The 22453-nt window shown below is 42.6% G+C and overlaps 1 protein-coding gene across 4 annotated transcripts; it reads left to right on the plus strand.

Annotated features, from left to right (window-relative positions):
• Positions 1-12928: 12928 nt before the first annotated feature.
• Positions 12929-16302, plus strand: LOC136488736 (uncharacterized). 4 transcript variants are annotated; one of them, XM_066485578.1, is made up of 6 exons: positions 12929-13469; positions 13591-13690; positions 14214-14259; positions 14448-14507; positions 15480-15536; positions 15983-16302. In XM_066485578.1, the coding sequence occupies exons 1-5, from the start codon at positions 13265-13267 to the stop codon at positions 15495-15497; spliced, it is 429 nt and encodes a 142-aa protein (XP_066341675.1). In that variant the 5' UTR covers positions 12929-13264; the 3' UTR covers positions 15498-15536; positions 15983-16302. The 4 variants fall into 4 exon arrangements, with proteins under 4 accessions (XP_066341675.1, XP_066341664.1, XP_066341679.1 ...); XM_066485567.1 differs by lacking the exon at positions 14214-14259 and having other exon boundaries at positions 13591-13702; XM_066485582.1 differs by lacking the exon at positions 14448-14507.
• Positions 16303-22453: the final 6151 nt, after the last annotated feature.

Raw genomic sequence — 22453 nt, forward strand, 5'->3', positions numbered from 1 at the left:
CTCAAATGGCCGGTTGGGGGTTGTATTTATAAGCCCCACTAAGAAAGTAGCCGTTGGGGTCGAATTCCTGTGAAACTGCTACTAACTGGATGCTGAATCGTCCTGACCGGACGCGTCCGGTCGTCCCGACCATTGAGCCAACAATATACTAATCGGACGTTGGCCAGCGTCCGGTCGCCTGCCACCGGACGCGTCCGATCGTAGATTTGCCGCTCTGGAACCTTACTGTACTCGATCGGACGCTGCTTCCCTGCGTCCGGTCGGTTTCGCCGCCTGCGTCCAGTCATCCCGACTGTAGAGCCACCGGTCCAGCGTCCAATTGTCCCGACTACCGAGCCACCGGTCCAGCGTCCGGTCATCCCGACTGCCGAGCCACCAGCGTCCGGTCTAGCGTCCGGTCGTCTCTGCGAGCTCGTTTCTTCGCGATCTTGCGTACGGCTTGGTTCCAATCTTCATGCTTGGACTTTGCTTGATCTCTTGGGTCTTCTCTTGTGCTCCTAAGGTCTTGCTTGAGGTGTTGATCATTGGATCATCACGTCGCCTTCGTCCAAGTTATGTCTTGCACCCTATTGAACTACAAAACAAACACTTGCAAATTCATTAGTCCAATTTGGTTGTGTTGGTCATCAAACACCAAAATCCAAAGTAAATGGGCCAAGGGTCCATTTTCCTTACACTCCTTTAGCGGGATCCCCGAACATGACAGGGAGCCAGATGCTTCCAAGAGGAGTGGCTTGGGCTCCAGGGATGATCCCAAAGAAGGGCGCCCCGCCAGGGCGGAGGTCCTCCCTAGGGATCCCCATACAGTCGAGTGTGTCGGCGTAGAGAACGTTGAGGCCGCTCTCACCATCCATCCACAACTAGATTTTGACCCTATTGCCACTTGACGTCATTTGCATCACCATAATTTATGTTGTAATAGGGGTGTGTATTGCAACATTTGTCCAAAAAAGTGGCAATAGGGGAACTGTGTTGCCACAAAAATAGTGCATTGCAATTTTTACGTTCGGCGTTGCAAGAGGTGAGACCTATAGCAACCCTTTTTGAAAAGTGTTGCTATTAGTTAATAATATTTCCATGATGACATTTAGTTGCATTAGTATTGATTGGTGTTGCAACCGTCTGGTGCTCTTGCAACCAAATAGAACAGTGTTGTTATTGCTTGAAATTATTGCCATAGTGTTGTGGGGTTGTAATATTTCTCACGACCATTGCAATAGGTAGACCATGTATTGCAAATAAATTTCTAAGGCGATGTAATAGTTTATTGCTATTGCCAGTTTTTGTTGGTTGTAATATTTCTCACAACCATTGCAATAGGTAGCTGTTTATTGCAACTAAATTTCTAAAATGATGCAATAGTACGTTGTTATTGCCACATTTTTGTTTGGTTATAATATTTCTCACGACCATTGCAATAGTTAGCTGTTTATTGCAACTAAATATGTAAAGCGATGCGATAGCTTGTTGCTATTGCCACATGTGTGTTTGGTTGCTATAATTTCTTGTATCGTTGTAATATGTTGTTGTAGGATACACCTGTAGTAGAGCAAAAAGGGCCCAAGCCTGCAAATGAATCGACTCCTACCGATGACATACGTGATCCTCTTTCACTGTTGTCACCCCTCAACCAGTGCCGAATCTAGCCGAAAACATCATTGGGGTCATCGGGGTCAACTTCATTATGTGACATAAATTTCCATAAGTTTGAACAGTAATTTACTAAGGATTTTACAAATTTCGTCGGATCGGCAGACCCCGATGAACCCCCCTAGATTCGCCCCTGCCCCCAACTTAGTTGGTGCCCTAGCAGGGGACGTGGAAACGCTAGCGCACACGCCGCCCATCATCGGCAACTAAGGCTCTCCAGCGAGAGAAGCTAAAGTAGCATCATCACTGGTGTCAGCTGTGGCTCTTGTCGACGTGCGCTGAGTATGTAGCAAGTGCAAGTCACCCGGCTGTTTGATACTTTTGGTCTTGTCTCTACAGTTTGATTGGCAATTGATATTTGCTTCTTTTTCTCTACACTATAAGAGATATAGACTTCTACAATGTTGCATTTATGTCATAGAAACTGAAAATTATGTCATGTTTCACAAACCATTGACCAAGGATGTTTATGCAAGTGCCACGTAGGATAACAAAACATCGTAAAATATTGTCATATGACATGGCAATTTAATATATTGTAGCCCACTATATATATTGCAGCCCACAAAATCAATTTACAACCAGCGAGCAAATTGAAAATGGTCACATTCATTACATTACTTGGCAAATCAGATTCATTCATATTACATGTCAAAATAATTGTTACATGTCAAACTCAACCAAAGATACATAAATCTCACATGTCCAAGTCATTACCACAGGTCCAACCAAGTTGCAAAATAAGCAGCCACATATCCAAGTCATTAATAAAAACAGGCACATCCAGTCCATTTCGCATGTTTATGTCGTCTCCCATCTGGACATCCCTGGACGGTTCTGTAGCAGCATTAGTTTGATTACTTGGTACAGCCGATCCACTGTTAGGGTCCACATGGGCAGAAATATGTGAACTTGATGCATCAAGGTGATTCCACACATTCAAGAGGAATGCCTGATTTTCATTTTCAGCAAGATTGAAAGCAATTTGGTATGCAAGAAGAGTATCATCCTGGCAAACAAACATAAGGTTATATTTCAAAAACAAAGGCAATCAACAAACCGAGAAATGGTCTTGTTTGGCAAAAGGAAAAAGAGGGCATACCTTGCTTCGAGAAATCAGCTTGTCTGATATATTTTGACAAGACATTGTAGAATCCGAAAATACAGAAACAATGAGTTAGAACACAAGATGGTTTTCTAATATTTTGTGCACAGTAGTTATGTGCCAATCACAAGCGGTTGAATCGATTGGCAGGATTTATAGTCCCAATCATCCATAGCATGCCTACCTCCAATCGATATTCGTGGTAACTAATATACCCATGGCCTGTTGATATTTTCCATCAAGAATGCACCTGGAAGGCAATCATGCATGTGTGAGCTCTGAGATGCATTTCTAACAAACCAAGAAACAATGGACCATGAGGAAACTATCATCCTTTCCACAATAGCCTGCAGCCACTGTCCATCGTTTTTTCTTCCCCAGTGGCCCATGATTCGATGGCAGCATATTCATCCAAAGCTTTTGCTGAAAAAAGAAACAGGGCAAAGGAGGTAATGTTTAACACAGTACTTTTAGTGCTATCAACAATTAATTGGTCATAATGCAGGCACCAGGCAGATTACCTAACAGTGTTTGAGCGTAATCAGAGTTGTCAGAAACATCAAACAGGGGTCCACCACCAAGTGCATACAACAGAGCACCATTTAGCTCGGCTAAGTAGAAAAACACCATAGGGGCAACTAGTGCTAAAAGCTGCCTCTGGACAAACTCCTCGTCTTCATACAAACTCTCACTGCATGCAGCAGGAAACAAATTGTGAGAAATACAAGCACAAAGCAAAGCACCCAAGCTTATACTGATTGTCAAAACTTTTTACAACCAATGACCAGGATAAAGAGAAAATCTTTTGGCCCATGCACATCAATGGCAGCAGCCATGAATAATCTTGGTATTCATACGGATCCTTCTAAAATGATTGTAACTCCTAGGAAAAAAAACACCAATTCTCATAGCATTTACTCGCTTCTACACTATAGCTGGATAGCTTCTATTAAACCGAGGAGCAACCAAAAAGCTAAGGGCAGCTACCACATTAAACAATATAGACACATGGATCAGTATTACTTTGTGACAGCTTTTTAAAGAGGAAAGTTATCACATTTGATTCATATTCTATCATGACAACCATAATCTAAAAGTTTGGGATTTGTTGTGTTAAACAAACTAGAACCTTGTGAGAAAGTTCAGTTTTTTCAGCAAACAGTATCTATGAATTGGAGGGTGTGAATCATATCATAAGTTCATAACAAGCTCTAAATATGTATTGATCCTTATAACGTATGTAAAGCTGGTAATGGTGTGAAATCCGATCTGAACCCACCCCCAACCATTAGTGATGATCTCAACCTTAAAAACCAACCCAGCCCACCAATTGGATTGTTCCAACCACACCAACTCAGTCCACTATGCTATTTGAACCTAGACCTGTGTGCAGGCTGAGCTTGCTGCCTGCGCCTGCAGCAGCCAGCAAGCAAACTCATCGCTGCATCTTTAGACTACGCCTGCAGTTCTTGCCGTCCATGGTGCACTGTAAAAGTAGTAGGATCAATCGCTTATTTCAGTAGCAGTTTTTACTCATAACCTGCATCTCAAACGATCACTGAACAATTGAAGAATAGAAGATAAAGGAATTGACTTCAGAAAGCAATTGAAAAAAAAATAGAGTGAAAGTAGTACAAATATCAATAACTCATGAGCAGATGTCGACTATTCACTCAAAAGGGCGTACCCAGTGCAGAGAGCTCCCGTTCTGTGTGGGGGTTTGGGGAAGGGTGTTAGTGGCAAGCCTTAGCCTCACCTGTGCAATGTGAGGAGACCGCGACTTGAACCCGGAACCTTCCGGTCACAGGCGGTAAGACTCTACCGCTTGCACCAGGCCCGCCCTTCATGTCGACTATTCACTCAGTTTTCAGAAAAAGTCATTTTAATAACAATGAATAACATAGAGCAAGCACTTATGGTAGTTTTCAAAGGATTTAGCTCCTGACAGATAGGCTCCAGATTGGACATATCCTAAACCTGACACAGACTACCCACTCTCCCAAAATCACAGCATTGTTGTAAGCCTGTTAAAATACAAAGCTACTGCAGCATAGATAGCTGAAATTTCATAAGGCAATTTTAGAGTTGTGCTGCAGCGTATCAAAGAAGGACATACTTATGATTAAATCTGAAATTTCCTAAGGGTAGTGACTTAAGGACGGCAATGCCACCGGCGGCAAGGGACAGTTTCAGATTAAAGCAGATCTGAGCAACTAATTGCGACAGGAAGTTGTAAGGCTGACATATATATCCAACAAAGCTGCACTACATAGGCCAGACCAAACCACTAATCAAAACAAGAATGCCATGTACAAGAATTTACTGAACTAGTCAAAATGACATCTTTTCACCTGAAGAAACAGAATGCTTCTGAATCTGATGATGAGCTATTTAGCTGAAGAAAAAGTATGCAGCAGTACTGATAAGACAGTGGTCTATACTAGATTGTAACGCTGGTATTTTGCACCAGTTCTTAGGATTTTCAGAATCATACCTTATAACTAATCATTGCATTACTCAAACAATTGCAAATAAGACTCTTGACTAATTATAATTAACCTCGCCTCGCAAACAGACATTTCAAGGAAGACTGCAATATGTCCAATTACTACATGTACAAAGCAAGATAAACTAATGAAAAACTTCATATAAAATCAACTACCCAGATCCCAACAAATTCTGAAAAAAGGTTTGACTTTTGGACCCTCCACTGGCATACCATGTTATATAGCACCGGCAATATTTCAAAAAATCCATTCTGCATTCAATCTTCAGCGTAATTCTTGCAAATAGACATTTGCAAAACACAAAGCACATCTAACAGAGAGTGCACATCTATTGGAGCTAAACTACATACTAAAGAGGGCGTATTTGACGGCAGATCGAATATCTCACCTTGGAGTTGGATTCGTTCCAAGATCACGGCCGCCAAGATCTCCGGTGCTGGTCACGGCCGCCACAGCAGCACGCTCAAACCGACGGGAAAGGATCAAGAACACGTAGCTAGAATCGTTCCTCGTTCAAGAACATGGGAGGAATTGTCCATACCTGGGTCGGTCGCCGATGGTGGAGAATCCAAGCCTGCGGAAGGAGGAGCCGACACCCCAGATCGGATGGTGAGGGACGGAGGCGCTCCGAGCTCACCATTGCCGCCCCTGGCCCGCTGCCATGTCCGCCGGAGAGGTAGAGAAGCCGGGGAGGGAAGTGAGTGCGGCGGGGTGTGATGAGGTTCGGGGTGGACAGCGGATTGGAGGGGGCAGCGTGATTTGGAGGGCAGGCTTTTGGGCAGCGAGCACGCAGACGGCCACGGCCGAAAAATTAGGAGGAAATTTGGAACCGATTATCTTATAACCCTATGGATCTGATTATCTCTTTCCCGATTTTTCCCTTGCGCGTTGCACAAATTTCTGCCGCCTAATGCTTCCCTCCCAAATCCTAATTCAGATGGCTTTTGGCGCCACTCTCACATGGGCTAGATCCAGCGTGAGTACGCCTCCATTCGACGACGAAAGACGTGATGACATCATGATGACATCATCAGCCATCGTTTCCCTTTGAAAAACAAAAAAAAAACCGATGAGATACATGTATGTGCTTGGTATAATTAATTTATTGATGAAATAGAACTTTCAAGATATATTATGATGTCTATTTCTTATGCTAGAATTTTCATTTTTTTTACGCATTAGTTTTTTAGTTGACAAAAAAATAATGCATGTAACGTGATTGTTTGATAATTATCACTTGTCATAATTTACGTAACAAAACATTAGCCAGTTATATTTCAGAGGTTTTGTGCAAAAGGTAATTAGATCTAGTCAAATGGATACTCACAGTTATTTGGTATGTGTGCTAGTTAAGATAACGGGCTAAAAGACTTTCACCAAGCGTTTATGAGCTCTAACGGGCTTGTAAGATTCTTGAACAGTATAACATGAGTACATGTCATCTGCATATATACCTGCCACTAGGAAGGGTACGGACAAATCCACATTTGTTCATGCCCAAATCTATATCATCATTATTCATTTTCCACTCTACCCAATCTTACATATACCCATTGGATAATAGCCAATTTTATCCATACTCAATCTTTTGAGTTGAACTACTAGATTCTAATAATATTTTACATTTACATATATACATGCGATATATACACGTGGGCCCCATATCAAAGCTGGACCCTGAATTGAAAATCTCGCGTTCACACCTTAAACTTTTAGTGAAATTAACTAAAAATTGGTGAAATAACTCATTATAATTGTCTGCAACTTTGTGCAAATTAACAAGATTAGATCTATATGTGGGACCCACGTAAAAAGCTAGACCTTAAAATTTAAAAACCTCACGTTCACACTTAAAATTTTAAGCAAAACTAATCGAGACATTTTTGAGATAGGTCGGTATGCAATCGGGCTACTTTGCGCAGACCGGTACAACTAGATAAAAATGTGGGCCACATGTTAAAAGTTGAACCCTAAAATTAAAAACCACGCGTTCACACCTTAAAAATTTCATAAAATTTACTGAAAGTAGTTGGAGATGAATTATTATAACCGACGGCAACTCTATGCAGATTACAGTATATGTGTTACCTTATAGAGCTAAAAGTCAGAACAAATGGCGAGGTGAGGTTGGCTAGCATGGTCGGGCTTGCCCAACTAGGGTAGGCGAGGCTACCTCATCAGGATACCAAGCCCGCCTATTGTAGCACCCGGTTTTAAGAGCAAAACCAGATACACACCATATGTAAGCCCAGGAAGTTAAATCTCACATATAGTTATAAATAAGAGTAATATCAAAAGAAAATACTCAATATATAACGTACTTAGTATAAAGGATATAACCTTAGACAGCAAACAGCGGAAAGACAACACCGATCTTCGAGTGAAGACTCCAATCCTACAGGGACAACTGACTAGTTGATCACAAGTCTAATTTCTCCAAACTCTAGCAATCTGGTACCCCATCCGGGATTTTTATCCAAATAATTAAAAAAATAAAGCAAACTTAAGCACATGTCGTACTCAACAAATATAACATGGGGTTCATGAGGCTCAAAAGGCTGACATTGGTTTAATTGCGATTAGCTTTTAATGAGTCATGATTTTAGCAATTGAGTAGCAATAAGTTTATCACAAGCCCATATAAACACATGATCATGTAAACATAAATAATGAATAGCATAAACAATAATCATTAGTGAGCATCTTCATCATTAGTATCATCAGTGTTCATCATCATTAACCATTAATGATCATCTATTCCATAAGGGTTTCAAGGCCACTCGTGACTGTGAGCACGACTGATATACCAGTTTTACACTCTGCAGAGGTTGTACACTTTCACTATGAGTTATGTTACCCATATGCCCAGGTTTATAACTCCCAAAACACTTCCAAGGTGAGCAGACATGGTACACTATGAAGCTTTTCCCTAGTCGTTCTAATAAGGAGTCATCTCCAGAAGTGGCACTTATACATGTAGCATAGTACACACCATGGGGATGAGGCCCATACCTAGCCTGGTATGCCCCTCTTGTCCTTTTCGGTAAACTGCTGCAAACTAGAAAGAGCAAGGTACTAGACTAAGACTAGAGTCATTTAGTTCTCATGGTTGTACTGTAAGTCCTGGATGATCATTTACAGATAAGTCTTTAGGGAGAAAAATCTAGAGCACCATAAAAATAGCCTAATACTCTAGCCCCCTTGTTCCATGTTGATAAAAAGCATCTTTTAATGTTTATTGCATATATTATTAGTCAAGTTATAAAATCATGGTTGTAGTTGAGCACTAGCATCATACTACCCAATGCAATACCCCATAGGTATCAAGGCATAAGGTACAAAGTACTATGACATCCTTAGTGACAGTCAAGGTAGACACATGTAGTATGAATTAAATGATTAAAGGTGTATAGAACAACAATGATGATCCCATGCTATACTTGCCTTAAACTTAGATTCTTCTTCCAATCTAAATCTTCAAAGATCTATTTTTTGATTCAGCACGTATAGCTCACCGATTGGACATGATCATAAGGCACCACACAAATATCCATGCAATCATACACGAAGCAAATATTAGATCTAAATTAGAATATACACCAACCATAATAACAACAAGTGGAAAAGGTTTTAAAGATGTTCAATACATTGCTACGAACACATAGACGCGAAAAGCACGCTAATCGGAGCTACGATGAAAAAGATACAACTACCAAAAGATTTGCTTTAAAAAGAAAACTATAGGCTTCATTTATTTTAATTATAAAACATATATAAGATTCTTAAAAAAACTAATTTGAATTAAGTCAAATTATATTTGTATTATAAAACCAATATAAGATTAATCTTATTTTATTTACAAAAGACCGAGGTGAAAAACCCTAATTGCTTTTAATTTAAAAAGTAATCACTTATAGACTAATCAAATTACTATTTTATTAAAAAGCTTTGAACATGTTAAACAATGTCACGAACTTATAGATTATGTTGCTACGAATCTAATGCAACTTGAACGGGTCAAATCAGAGCTAAAACGGAGAAACAACGCATAAAATAAGATAGATGGCATTTTTGTAATTATTTTGAAATCAATTTCGCATTAAGAACCGAATTATAACAGTTCTGTGAACCTGGCCTCATTTTTGAAAAAGATTAGGGGCTAGAACATAAAAAACAGGGGCACAGTTAGAATTAGTTCTAAACTGAGGTGGACGATGGGTTAATTTCAAGGAAACTTAGGGGCTTTTTCGCAAAAGTGCTGGCAACGGCGGGGTTGACTGGGTCATTATCCACGTGGCAATGCAGGAGTGGACAAAGGTGGTGAACCGGGCGTGGACCGACTGACGTGGGACAGTGGACCAAGTCCACCACTGTGCCGTGGGCCGAAGGAGTACGAATTAAATTGATCTAATCTTGACCGTTAGTACAGATCTAGACGGTGGGAAACAGAAGGGGATGGGAGAGAGAGAGGATTGGGTGAAATAGTGCTAGCGGTGGCGGTTCCATGGCCAGCCCTCGTCGCCGTGAAGGGGGGAAAGGCCCTAAGGTGCTCGGGTGCTTCAACTGATATCATAGGGAAGTAGATCTCGATCTTGCGAACTCGATGGAGGTATTGGTTGAGATTGAGACGAGACAGAGAGGACAGCGTGCGCTATTTTGTGGCTCGACTTTGATGGCGAGGCTACGGCATGCACAAAAGTGGGATAGAGAGCGAGAGAGAAATCAAAGAAGATACCTACAGGTTCCTTACCCTCACGTGAAGCTCACAAAGATGGTCTTGGCGGTAGAAGAGCACCGGCGGCGGTAATTGACTGCGATGATGGTGTTCTAGGGTTGTGGTGTGCAGCGAGGGAGCAATTAGGGTTTAGGGGAAGGAGGCACGACACCCTGGGCAGCTATTTAAGAGGCCGCGCTAGCTTGGGGCGCACGGCAGACGGCGATGTCGTGGTGGAAACGGAGATGGGCATGGCGCGGAGTCTGCATCGAGCATGGCTAGAGGTAGGGGATAACCTCGACAAGCGGGTCCCAACATGTCAGCGAGAGAGAGAAGGAGAAAGGGAGCGGGCCTAGGCTGTCAGTGAGGAAGCGGGTGTGAGGGGAGCGGCGTGCCCGCGCGGCTATGGCCGTTGGCATAGCTGGGTCGACCTTATGGCCTTCGGCCCGAGAAGGAGGGGGAAGAGAGGGGCAGGCCAACTGTGGCTGAAGCCAGAAGGGGAGAGGAGGAATGGCCCTGTGTGGCTGGGCTACGGAGGCATGGGAGAGAGAGTGTGAAGGGCCTTGGGCCAGTTAGAGAGAGAGGAGGAAGAGGATGGCCGGGCTACTGCTACTGGGCCGAATAGAGGGGAGAGGGTGAGAGAGAGTTTCTTCTTTTTCCTTTTCATTTTGGTAAAACATTTTCCAAATCTATTTTCTATTTCTTCTCTTATTTCAAAACCATTGCAAATATGAATTAAATCGAGTTTGAATATGATTTAAAATACACCTTTCAATTCAATTCAAAATGAACAATTTTTGTAGATTTTTTAAAAATAAATTTTACAATTTTTTTTAAATTCTTTTATTTTTCCCTTTTTCTTTTCTTTTATTTCAAAGCCATTTTCTAATTTACTTCCAAAGAATTTGAATTCATTTAAAATTTTGAATTCAACCACTCAGTACAAAAATCCAAATGTAGAAGCATGTATGCTCAAACATGTTGCTACCTTATGATGAATTTTAATTTAACAAAAAAAATATTTTTCTATATTTCATGAGCACAAAAATTCACAAATAAATCATTTTAACTCTATTTTCAAAAGAGCAAATTTTAGGGTGTTACACCTATCGCGTTAGGAAACCAAGTGGCCCCTTAACTATCGTATGACTAGAATATCTATATGCAGTGGCGGATGCAGAACAAGATTTAAGGGGGGGCTGATATCTTCTTCTTCCTCTCTCTCTTCATTTTTCTTCTTTCCTCCACCTCTTCTTCTCCATCACCCTCCCTATACTTCCATTGATGTACTAGCTGTAGGGGGGGCTGGAGCCCCCCAGCCCCCCCTGTAGATCTGCCCCTGTCTATATGTAGTTTTCCTTGCTTGGTAGAGGCCCTATTCTTAGGCAAATCTTGGGACGCCGACGGACGTGAAACTACAAGTAAGACTATGCCTTTTAATTGAAGCTATTTGATTCTTCTTGTGTCTTGTGTGTTGAATGAGAGGGGGTGCCTTGAGCAGGTGGAGTATTCCAAAGAATATTTTCTTTTGTTTTCGCTCTAGAATGTATTTAGAAAAGCCAAAATGTCTTATAATTTAGAACAGAGGAAGTAACGATATATGACTAGCATATGCGACACTCAAACATGTGTGACACTTAAACGTGTTTAGTTCACTTTAACATATTTGTTATGGGTGGGCTAGTCTTCCCTTTGCTCGATAGAGTTTCAAAATGAATAAGTAACATTGTTAAATGTAATATATTTTTATGTGTCATATATTTGTAAGTGTAATATCTGCCTAAGTGACATTGTTAATAAATTTATTTGGCTTCATGTCTGTTAATGAACTTAGCAAGACTTAGTTCTTAATAACACCAAAAATCCCAGGACGTATAGTTTAGAATATAATTTTCTTGGTTGATCAACAATTTTGTAAATTTAATAATACCCTAATATTTTTAGAAAATTATAAAACTTGGCAAGGGACCAAGTACATCATTATAACACATTTTAAAGGGTTTTATTAGCAAGATATAAATTTAGGTGTATGTACCTAATAAGCTTATGCGTGTTAGTGTCAATGCCCATGCTCGTGTGTGCCCCCCGTGTCCACCATTTGCTCAAAACAAGAAGGCAAAATATAGTGTGGAACCCATCTAATTGGTGGAGACATGGAAACCAAATAAAAAAACATACCTTAGTCATTCAATTTTTTAAACTTAGCACATCCATAGTCTATATAAATATGTACTCCAAAGTTGGAATTAAAACTCCTTTTTGAAAAGTTCATACGGAAACGACAAATTTTAGGTCTAATACAAAAGATTCATACGGAAAAGTTGTAAACATGAATTTTGCCTTTTAGTGGACATGAACCTCATATTTGTCATTTTTGTATGATGATTGTTTCTAGTTTGAGTTTGTAATTTTAAATGGCGAAGTTCTGATGTTCTGAATGTTTTATAATTTTTTCATAAGTAATGACGTTTTTATCTTAAAACATTAGAGGGTAAAGATAAACTGTACCCTTTCAAAAATATGGGTCAAATTTCCCCTCCCGCCTTTTACTCCCGCTGGCCCGGCCCAAAACGTATGACCGCGCTCCATCAGTCCATCTGCTCCTACCCCTGGGGAACCCTATTTCTCGTCAAAAGGAATTTTGCTTAGGGCGTGTTTAGACGTAAAATTTTTTGGGTTTCTGGTTACTGTAGTACTTTCGCTTGTATTTGATAATTAGTGTCTAACTATGAACTAATTAGATTCGAAAGTTTTATCTCGCGATTTTTCACCAATTGTGTAATTAGTTTTTTTTTCGTCTACATTTAGTACTCCATACAGTTTTATCTCGTGATTTTTCACCAATTATGTAATTAGTTTTTTTTTTCGTCTACATTTAGTACTCCATACATGTGTCGTAAGATTCGATGTCCCAAAAATTTTTGGAACTAAACAGGCCAGGCCATACTGCAACCCAGTCGCCGCCGCCCCGCCGCAGGGCTGTTCCCTCGCCGCCATGTCCGTCCGCTCCCGCAAGCCCTACCCATGCTGGCCACCGCGCGCCGCAATTCGTGCCTCCCTCCCCATCTGCCTGCAACTCGACCCAGCCGCTCCAATCTTCGGTCGCCATCCTTGGTGGAGGCGAATGGAGGCGGTGACAGGCGAGAAGGCGGTGCACGGACCGGATCTGTGGCGCCGTGATGAGAAAGCCCGACACATGCGGCTTACCCATCTGAGCCCTCTCCCTCTCTATGGAGGTCACCGTGGTGCCCTGTTGGTGGATCCTGAAGACGACGGCGTGTGGTCCTGATGCGCGGCGGCGGCGGCGGCTCTTACGCGCGGTGCTTGTGGGGGCATCCAGCGGCGCGCGGCGGCGCGCATGGGGCCTCGCGATGGACGGAGACAGCCCCAACAAGCCCAGTAAGATGGGAGCGAGGCTTTGGCAACATGGGACCGCTGCTCTCCCGCCATGGCTTCATCGTCGAAAGCTTCCGACTCCACTTCCTAACGATCGGTGAGTGCGTCCTTTCGATCCCACACACCCTGGGTTTGCCGGCCCAGATCTCTGCAATCTAATTGTTTGTTTTATCTCTTCCACTTTCCCTGATTTCTGTGCGTTGCTCTGGCCGTATCAGGGGATGGGCAGGGATGCCACTGCTGCCTCCGTCTTTGCAATCCTGGGAAGCTGACGCAGCTGATACATCAAAGCAAATCAGGACGCCTCATGTACATGAGGTGATTATGCATGTGCGTATGATGCTATAAATCTACTCAATCTCAATGCACAATATAAATTTTTTGACAAAGAACAAATTGCCATAGCCAGGAGATTGGTTGCAAAGTTAGTTGCAAGGCCTGCTTGATACGCCAAGAAGGTCCAATATCACAAAGCCCACAATCTTTACTATACAGTTCCCATGGTGTCTAAAAGTGGAATTTTTGCACACTAGAAACATAATTGAGGTTCATTTGTTAGTAGCAGCACTGAAATTCTATTTTCTTACCATCAGTTAAATTTTATCGCTTTCCATTGTTTGATATTGTTAGCCAGCATAAGCTCAAATGTAAAATAGATGCATATAATAGGATACTAGTTGATATATTGTTTTAAGTAATGGTTGCTATCTGATACAAAAATGCTATGGACTACTACTAGCCTTGTGCTAAATATTCTTTATGTCTGTGTTTGTCCCTGAATTCCTTGCCTTTTTCCATGTGACTGCACAATATTCCAACCTTTTTTTTTCTGAAATTTAACGTGGTTGGATACTAGCTATTGCTACAGCAAGCAACTAAATAGAAAGGTCAGTGTGTTACAATTTGTACCTCCATTTAATATAAGTATGCAAGCATTTGCCTAATCAAGGCTTACAGAGATCATGCAATATTCTAAGTAGCATTATTTCAGTGAAATAGCCATGGAATTCCTGAGGCAGCTGTCGTTATATTTCAGTAATAGAATTCCTGAGGCGGCTGTCGTTCCCTCCTGCAGGTTGCTGAGCGCAATAGCTTTATGGAGGAAGTGAAACTGGAAAGGGAAAGACAGCAGAAGGTTATTTGTGTTCAGATCTGATCCATTTACAAGTGTATCCTTGTGTTATGCCTACTGTGGTGCACTAGCTTCGGCTTCAATTAAGCAGGAATATAACTGCCACCCAAATATTCCTTATCCCATTTCTAAACAGTGAAGAATTCTGTGGCAATTTGGGTCAAATGTTCTGATGTTTGGTTAAAAGTTCAAACAACATTGGAGTATTTTTATTTGGAAGTAGGGTGTGTATGCTGGATAGCCCTGCTTCTTGTTCTCCTCAAACTTTTCAGGCATATATCCACAAGAAACGTTCCTATCTTATTTCCTGATAATGCATATATGTTGTTTCGATTCATGGAATCATATTATCCATTTCGTCCGTTAAAGAAATATCTGAGTGGCCATGGACAAAGCATGCCTGTACTTGTAGATAATGATTTCAGTAACTGTTCCCTTTTGTCACTGAAATCACATGAATCGAGACTGTGGACTTACTGAATCATTTTGGTTGCTTACAGGATTCTCTTGCATCCAATATACTTTAACTGTTTGAATTTGGCACATTTCAAATTTTAGTAGGAACAAAGAGACTTGCTTATGTTCTTTAGAGCAGTATTGATTGCAACTCTACAATCCAAATGTACTCTACAATCAGTTACAAATTATTTTTTGCAACCTATTGCAATGTTGCTGTTTAGTAATTCAAACAATATTAATCTGCACAGTTCAATTCTATTTAGTTCTACCTATGGTTTGTGTTTGTCACAGTAGCTCATACGAAAGAACTAACACCTGCCATTGTTAGAGCAACATTATTTCCACTGGTTAGATGTTCTGAAATGAGGGATTCATTCCTCTGTTTCATGGTTTATGGAGTTTACGTGCTTCATAACTTCTTATATGAAATGGTTAATTTCTTTATTTTTTAAATTACGTTTTTATGGTACTCATATTTCTTCTCTAATGCATCTTTTAAATCAATTCTGTTTTCAGGGGAACCATGTATGCTAATATCCCAGGCCCAAAAGTTCCATTCTGCTCAGGCTACTGGTATGCTCATTGCACATGTTTTTCTTATTTGGCTGCCTCAACCTTGCCTCTTGTTCTTGGTAAACATGATCTTTGTGCTTATCACACAGTTTGGTACATGTTATCACCGGAAATCTTACTTGTTGACTATCTGAGCACTGTTATGTGTAATGAATGCCTGTAACCTATAGTACCTCTAAGCGACACACTAGAAGTAGTCTTAACTGAAATCTTTCCCAAAACAAAGAATGTAATGCTAAAATGAATTATATTTCTTCAAAACAATTGAGTGGTGTTTTGGATGAGACGGTCAAGCAAAAGGAATGTACAAATTGATAAATATAGCGGTGATTTTTGTAGCTTCATTTCCTATGACAATTACATATCCTTATGAAAATGTGATTTGTAATGTCACTGTACCAACAAAAAACTGACGCCTATGCCAAATGTCAATGTTGTTTTTTCAGGACGAACGTAGAGTTTGAGTGGAGCGCATGAGTGATGGGATGGTCCAAGTCAGGCCAAGCCAAGCTGCAGTGGTGTCTAGGCATCTTTGATGTTTTTAGGAACGAATGTGTTCAATATCTTTGTTTCAATTTTGTGTGTGTAGCCTGAGTTTGAATTTTTGGATTGTTTAATTCTAGATGGGAACAAATTAAACAAGTTAATATTTTGGTTTAATGGCTTTATTCAAATGGTTTGTTGATGTCTATTGAGTTTCTAGTTAATTAATAGCGCTGTAATATTGTCCTGTGGCACCAAACCAAAAGCGTTGTAAAAGTGGCTATTGGAAACCACATTTTGGGTGGTAATATATCCTATAGCAACGAACAATCAGTGTAGCAGTAGAGGTTGCATCTTATAGCAACACAATACGAACGTGGCAATTGCACATGTTGCCACCACTTCTTGGTGTTGTCACATAGGTCTTGTTGCCGCACTTGTTATGTGATGCAATAGAGGGTGCATCTTATAGCAACGACATTGCGAACGTGGCAATTGCAAATGTTGCCACCATCTCTTGATGTTGCCACATAGGTCTTGTTGCCACACTCATTATGCGATGCAATAGAGGGTTACTGTCGGGGACCTAATACTGGGGTACCCAATGAGGTGGAACTAATAACCATCAAACGTTGATGCTTCCGAACAGGCAAGAACGCAACTACACTTCTTGCCCGTACAACCGAAGGTTGGTTGCGCCTCGCCCAGCCCCGGGGGGTTGGCTCCGCCTCGCCCGACCCTCGAGGGCTGGACTTCGCCTCGCCCGACCCCCGAGGGCTAGACTCCGCCTCGCCTGACGTTTGAGGGCTGGCTCCACCTCGCTCGACGTCTCGGGGCACGCTCCGCCTCGCTCGATGTTCCAGGGCTGGCTCCGCCTCGCCCAACGACTACACCCTGCTCCTTCATAATGATGAGCCCAGGGTGAGACAGGACATTCGAGTCAACCACAGTACCGAGGACTATGCCCTGCCCGCTTGCAAGAAGGTACCGTCAGGATACGACAGGACGGGGCTTTAAGCCCTCCTAGGAATGACAGAGCCCAAATAGTGTTGTAGGTGCCGACTTTGTCCTACAGTATTGTGGGCGCCGCCATCAGCCCTAAGGCGTGGATCCTAACACAAGCATACGGCAACCACTACAGTCCAGGAGGGAACTCACATCGTCAACAGTAACGAACGTATGGGTCACTTCCCTGTCTGCTCCCCGTAGGGTCACGGCTCGGTACCCTGACATGCCGCATCGTCTGCCAGAGTAGGATGGGATGTGACCACTAGCTAACCGAGGCCAGGGCACGACCCTATCAGGATCGACGAACGTGCTATCTCTGGCATAGTCTGCCATGACAACAGGGTAGGCTCGAGGGAAAAGGTAGACCCGGCACCTTCGAAGGACCCTCTCTACCTCTGGTTTTCTCCTCTTTCTCTCATCTGTAATCCCTGCTCCCCCTTGGTCTATAAAAGGAAGGGCAGGGTGCCCCACTAAGGGGACGGATCGATTTTCACACACAACACATAGCCAAGCAGCAATCGAGCTCTTGGCATCATTTCGACCTTTCCATCAGAGACTTGGGACCTATCCCTCTCTCGACCGTTTGTACCCCCTACTAAGAACCTTTTTCGGTGCTAATAACACGAGCAGCAACAGACTGGACGTAGAGACATTCTGCCTAAATCAGTATAAACCTTGTGTTCTTTAGCACACCATCTGGGCCTAACGCGCAACAAATATAAATTTACTAGTTGGTGTTTATTCGAAACACCGACAATTGGCATGCTAGGTAGGGGACCTTTGCACATTCCATATCAGGCATCGGATGGCTAGCCATGCAATTAGCTGGATCCTAGCCGCACATGTGCGTTTCGGTGACCTGGACTTCATCGTCACGGTGGGAGGAGAGTTGGCGTTGGCTCACACCGCCATCCAATTTTCTCCCCTCCATCGGCTTCAACTACGGGAGGCTTTAGCACCAGCCCAGTGTCTCCCTTGGACCCCAGTGGTCCAAGGAGGACCCACGTTGCCTCACCCTCTCTTCGCAACACCCTACATGGAGCGCCCCGATGGTGCTTCCGTTCGAACTCTGCAACGCGCAGCAACCATTAGCCACCTTGTGGCACAGCGCATGATCCCGTTCCCCACGAACAACGAGTTCGTGGGGATGATCAAAAGCATCATGGAATCCCTCCATGGCCTCCTCGCTGAGGAGCCGGGGTCGGACTCTAGCTTTGACTCCAGCAGGGGGAGCCATCACCCCTCCTGGGAATGTTTCATGGCAGGTACCCCCAAGGGACACGTCGAAAGCATCCCCGCGGAGGAGGCTACCTCGGTGGGCAACCTCGGCGACGAAACCAAGGGGGACACAGTGGCCCCACCTCACATTGGGGTGGAGTAGCTGAAAGCCCAAAAGAGATAGATCGAGGAGGCTGGAATCCAGCTTGTACAGGAGTGCGTGGAGCTCGATTGAGAGATCGAACGCTGTGGAGACGGTGGACGCGCATGTGCCATGGCCTACGATGTGAACCAAAGGATCATCACCAACAATGAAGCCCTTCCTCGCTTGGCCTAGGCAAACCAGAACATCGCCGCTGCGACGGTCTTGCTCCATGGCCTTCTAGAGGCCACGACGCCCAAGGATCGTTAGGCCCACCGCGAGATTAGCACGCTACTCGAGCGTGTGGCGGCATAGCAGGCAGAAAGCTCATTGTCTCAGCGACGCGAGCTTAACACCAGCCAGCGCACACCCTCGGCGCGCCCCACTAGGGATGCGTCTGTCCATCAGGCACCACAAGGCGGCAGGCAACGTGCTGCGGTCCTGGTACATCAGCGTCTTGGCCACAACCGCGATGCACGCAGCATCCTTAACGCCCACAGACGCACCTACGGCAACCCGAGGGATGGAGCCCACCGTGGCTATCATCCTCGTCGTGGCGGACGCTACGACAGCGGTGAGGACTGGAGCCCAAGCCCCGGCCTGCCAGGCCCTCAGGCCTTCGGTCGGCACATCCTTACAAAGATACTTCTATTAGAACAATACACCAAACAGTAAAAACATAGACTAAAAAACTTATAAAACAAAACTACGTACTGCTACGAACACATGAGCAAAAGAATCACTCTAATCGGACTTAAACGCAAAAGTTATGCATGAAATAAGTTTCAATGGCATTTCTGTAAATAACCGAACTCAAATTTGAATTTAAACTAATAAAATCTAAATTTAAACGAATTATGGATGGCGAGCACTATTTCCTAAAACTATAGGGGCTAAAATAGAAGAAAACAGGACTGAAAAGTAATTCCTTTTAACTATACTGGACCATGGGTTGATTTAATGAAAACCGAGGTGCTAAACTGCAAAAGTGCACGGCGGGTCGCGGTCGACCACGTCATCGGCTGACGTGGCCGCCACGCGGCTGTGCGGCATTGGTGCGGTGCACCACGCGTACATGGACTCACTGACGTGGGCGCGGTGCGCCAAGTCCATGGTCCATGGTGGACCGGTTACATAACCCCGAAGGGGTACACGATCTTGGTCATCCATCTAAAAAACAACGGTGTTGGCCTGAAGGGAGAAGCTGGCTGTTGGGGAAGACACGCAGCAAGCCGAAATGATCTAGAGATCTACCTGGCTTCAACACAGGACCAGTCGATCCTGCGAATTCCTAAGGGCGTGCTAGTCAATTTGACCTGCAATTGACAAGGAGAGAAAGTTTATCAATAATTTAGCGTGGAACATGCCGATTTTACCCAGACAGTTCCAAGTGTGCCGCTTCAGGAGCAGCCAAACGGGAAAATCGACTAAAACAGCCGATATGAGAAGAAATCGACTATTAAGGACTGTAAAGCTCATGGGTCATGATTGATTTTATAGTAACGAATACAATGCACCTAGTTTCAATGATCCTTTCCCTTGAGCTATTAGCATGTATGCGTCAAATATACATCACTGGCTAAATTAGATTTTGATCGACACGTGGTGTAAAGCCAATGAATCCGGTGAAAAGGGATATGCCATGCAAACAATTGACTATTTGATATAGATAGATCTACGAACCATGTAGATCTAAATCTATTACCGCCAATAGTGAAGTTCGACCGGATCGATGCAACTATGATGATGATGATAGTCTAGAACCAGAAAATTCATAGAACCGATAATACTTCAATAGACTCATGAAAGCGTGCCATATTTGTGAAAGCACAGGCGAATCGGCTAAAATAGTCGATTCAGGTAGAAAAAGGGATTATAGCATGTGAACAATTGACTATTTAATATGGATAGATCTATAAGCTCATCAGACCTAACCTGTTATCCTTGACAGTGGGATTCGACCAGATCGATGGTAGCCATGATAAAGACAACAAATCAAATGTTTAAAGTAAATAGATTTATTCATATTTAACAGAATCATGAAGGCACACTATAAATGTTAAAGTATGGGCAATCGGCTATTTAGCCGATGCAGGCATAGCAAATAGTCAAGGTCATGGCTGGTCGAAAGCAAATCTACCAGCTAGCATACTCCAATTTAAAGTGCTAACAGTGGGGTTCGACCGGATCGTTACAGCCATAATAGCAAGCTATAGACCAGATTCAACTAGCTAGTAAACTTTCTCAAGATCAGACATACCTTGACTGCGTACTATGCATGATAAGATCGAACTAGAACAGTAGATAAAACATAATCCATCTTTTAAAGTAAGAACCATCACAATATGACAAAATAAACGATGGACTAAAAGGAAATGAGGCCGATCTAGATCGATCTCGATCAGGCTGGTTGATATTGCTAAAACTAATGACAACAAGAACATCGGCAAGATCGGTAACTTAATGAATCTACCTGAAGGATGCTACCCTTAGGTAGAGCTAATAACTTGACCTTGATCTAATTCGAGCAGTAGTGGTCAAACTTAACTAATGTAGCCATACTTGAAATAGATAAGCATCGATAACTAACTCATACTAGAGCTCGTAAGAGGTCGGCCGGACCGATGTAGCCTTACAAACAAGAGTATAAGCCATGGAGGTACTTATAGACAAACCAGAGGTCCACCGGATTGATGCAGCCCTGCTTGTTGAAGCACTCGCTGATATCTACAGTACTCCTACTCCTAAGGGTTGGTGTGAAGCCAAAAAAATAATTAGTATTGATTGATTGTGATGTCTCTTACAATAGCCAGGGTCCAATATTTATACCTGGGACTTAAACATGAATCCTACTCAAACAGGACTTATTACAATCTTTGGAATAAAAGAAAATATTCCTAATTTAAGATAACTTGGACTCCAATCCTTTTCCCTTTTGTAGAGTCTGACATTTTTCCTGACGCCAACTGTAGCTCATTGACGTTATCTGCTAATGTTATCCAAAGAGAGTCGATCCTAGTACTGCGTCTAAATCGGCTGATATCGATTCTTATACAATCAATTCCTTGATGACACAATCTTAAGAGCTCTGAGTTCCTGTGTTCTCCTTTCCCAAATTTTGGTGTAAGTAGGTTCATTCACACCTCTGTCTATGACCTAGCCCTTCTACACACAATAGGTATGGATCTTGAATTTGAAATCATATTTAGAACTATTGGGTGGGAAAATGTTTGGCATATTGATGAGCTAGGGTCTAAGCTCTTGATAGCAGAATTTTTATGTACTATGCAAACCACTAATTCTGAAGTCACATTTAGATTGTTTGGGAAAGATTTTTCTGTCCCCTGGAAACAGTTGAGTGAGCTTCTAGGATTCAATGCACAGTGCGTAGTTAACATAGATTCTGCTTTGCAAGATTTTGCTAGGACAAAATTCTAGAAAGAAATATCTAAAGAACTTACTTGTCACCGTCCTCACACTAGTGATATTCATCACCCTACCTTGCGCTTCATGCATAAATGGCTAGGATTTTCTTTATTTCCTAGAAATGATTTTTGCACCATAAGGATTGATGAACTCAAGTTACTTTATGCCATGGTTAAGAGAAGAAAGGTTTCACCTATTAAACTCATGATGAAATAATGGAAGAAAGTTTTTGAACTCAAGGGAGATGTTGGCTATACCTCTTTGGTCACCCGCATCGCCCAAAATTTGGGTCTTTTGGAAAATGCTTATGTTGCTTATATTGAAGACATTGACCGCTGGTACATCGATTATGAATATTTTGTCTAGGCTCACATACTAAGAAAGAACAATAATGGTCAACTTGTCATGATGTATCTGGGGCATACGATTGAGATTCTGTTACCAGACCAAAACCTCGGTTTGTATGAGGTTAATTCTTCTGTCTTTGATTTATAGATTAAGGAAGCAGCGCCTCGTAGAAGTGCTTCTTTGAGAATTACTCATAACCCACAGCCCCGGTACCACGGTGATGACCCAATTCTGGAGGGACCAGCTTTCACCAGCTATGCAGGCTGGGATCAACCGGGATCTTCCCACATAT

The sequence above is a fragment of the Miscanthus floridulus genome, chromosome 1 (assembly GCF_019320115.1).
Source record: "Miscanthus floridulus cultivar M001 chromosome 1, ASM1932011v1, whole genome shotgun sequence".
In the NCBI taxonomy this organism is placed as follows: Eukaryota; Viridiplantae; Streptophyta; class Magnoliopsida; order Poales; family Poaceae; genus Miscanthus; species Miscanthus floridulus.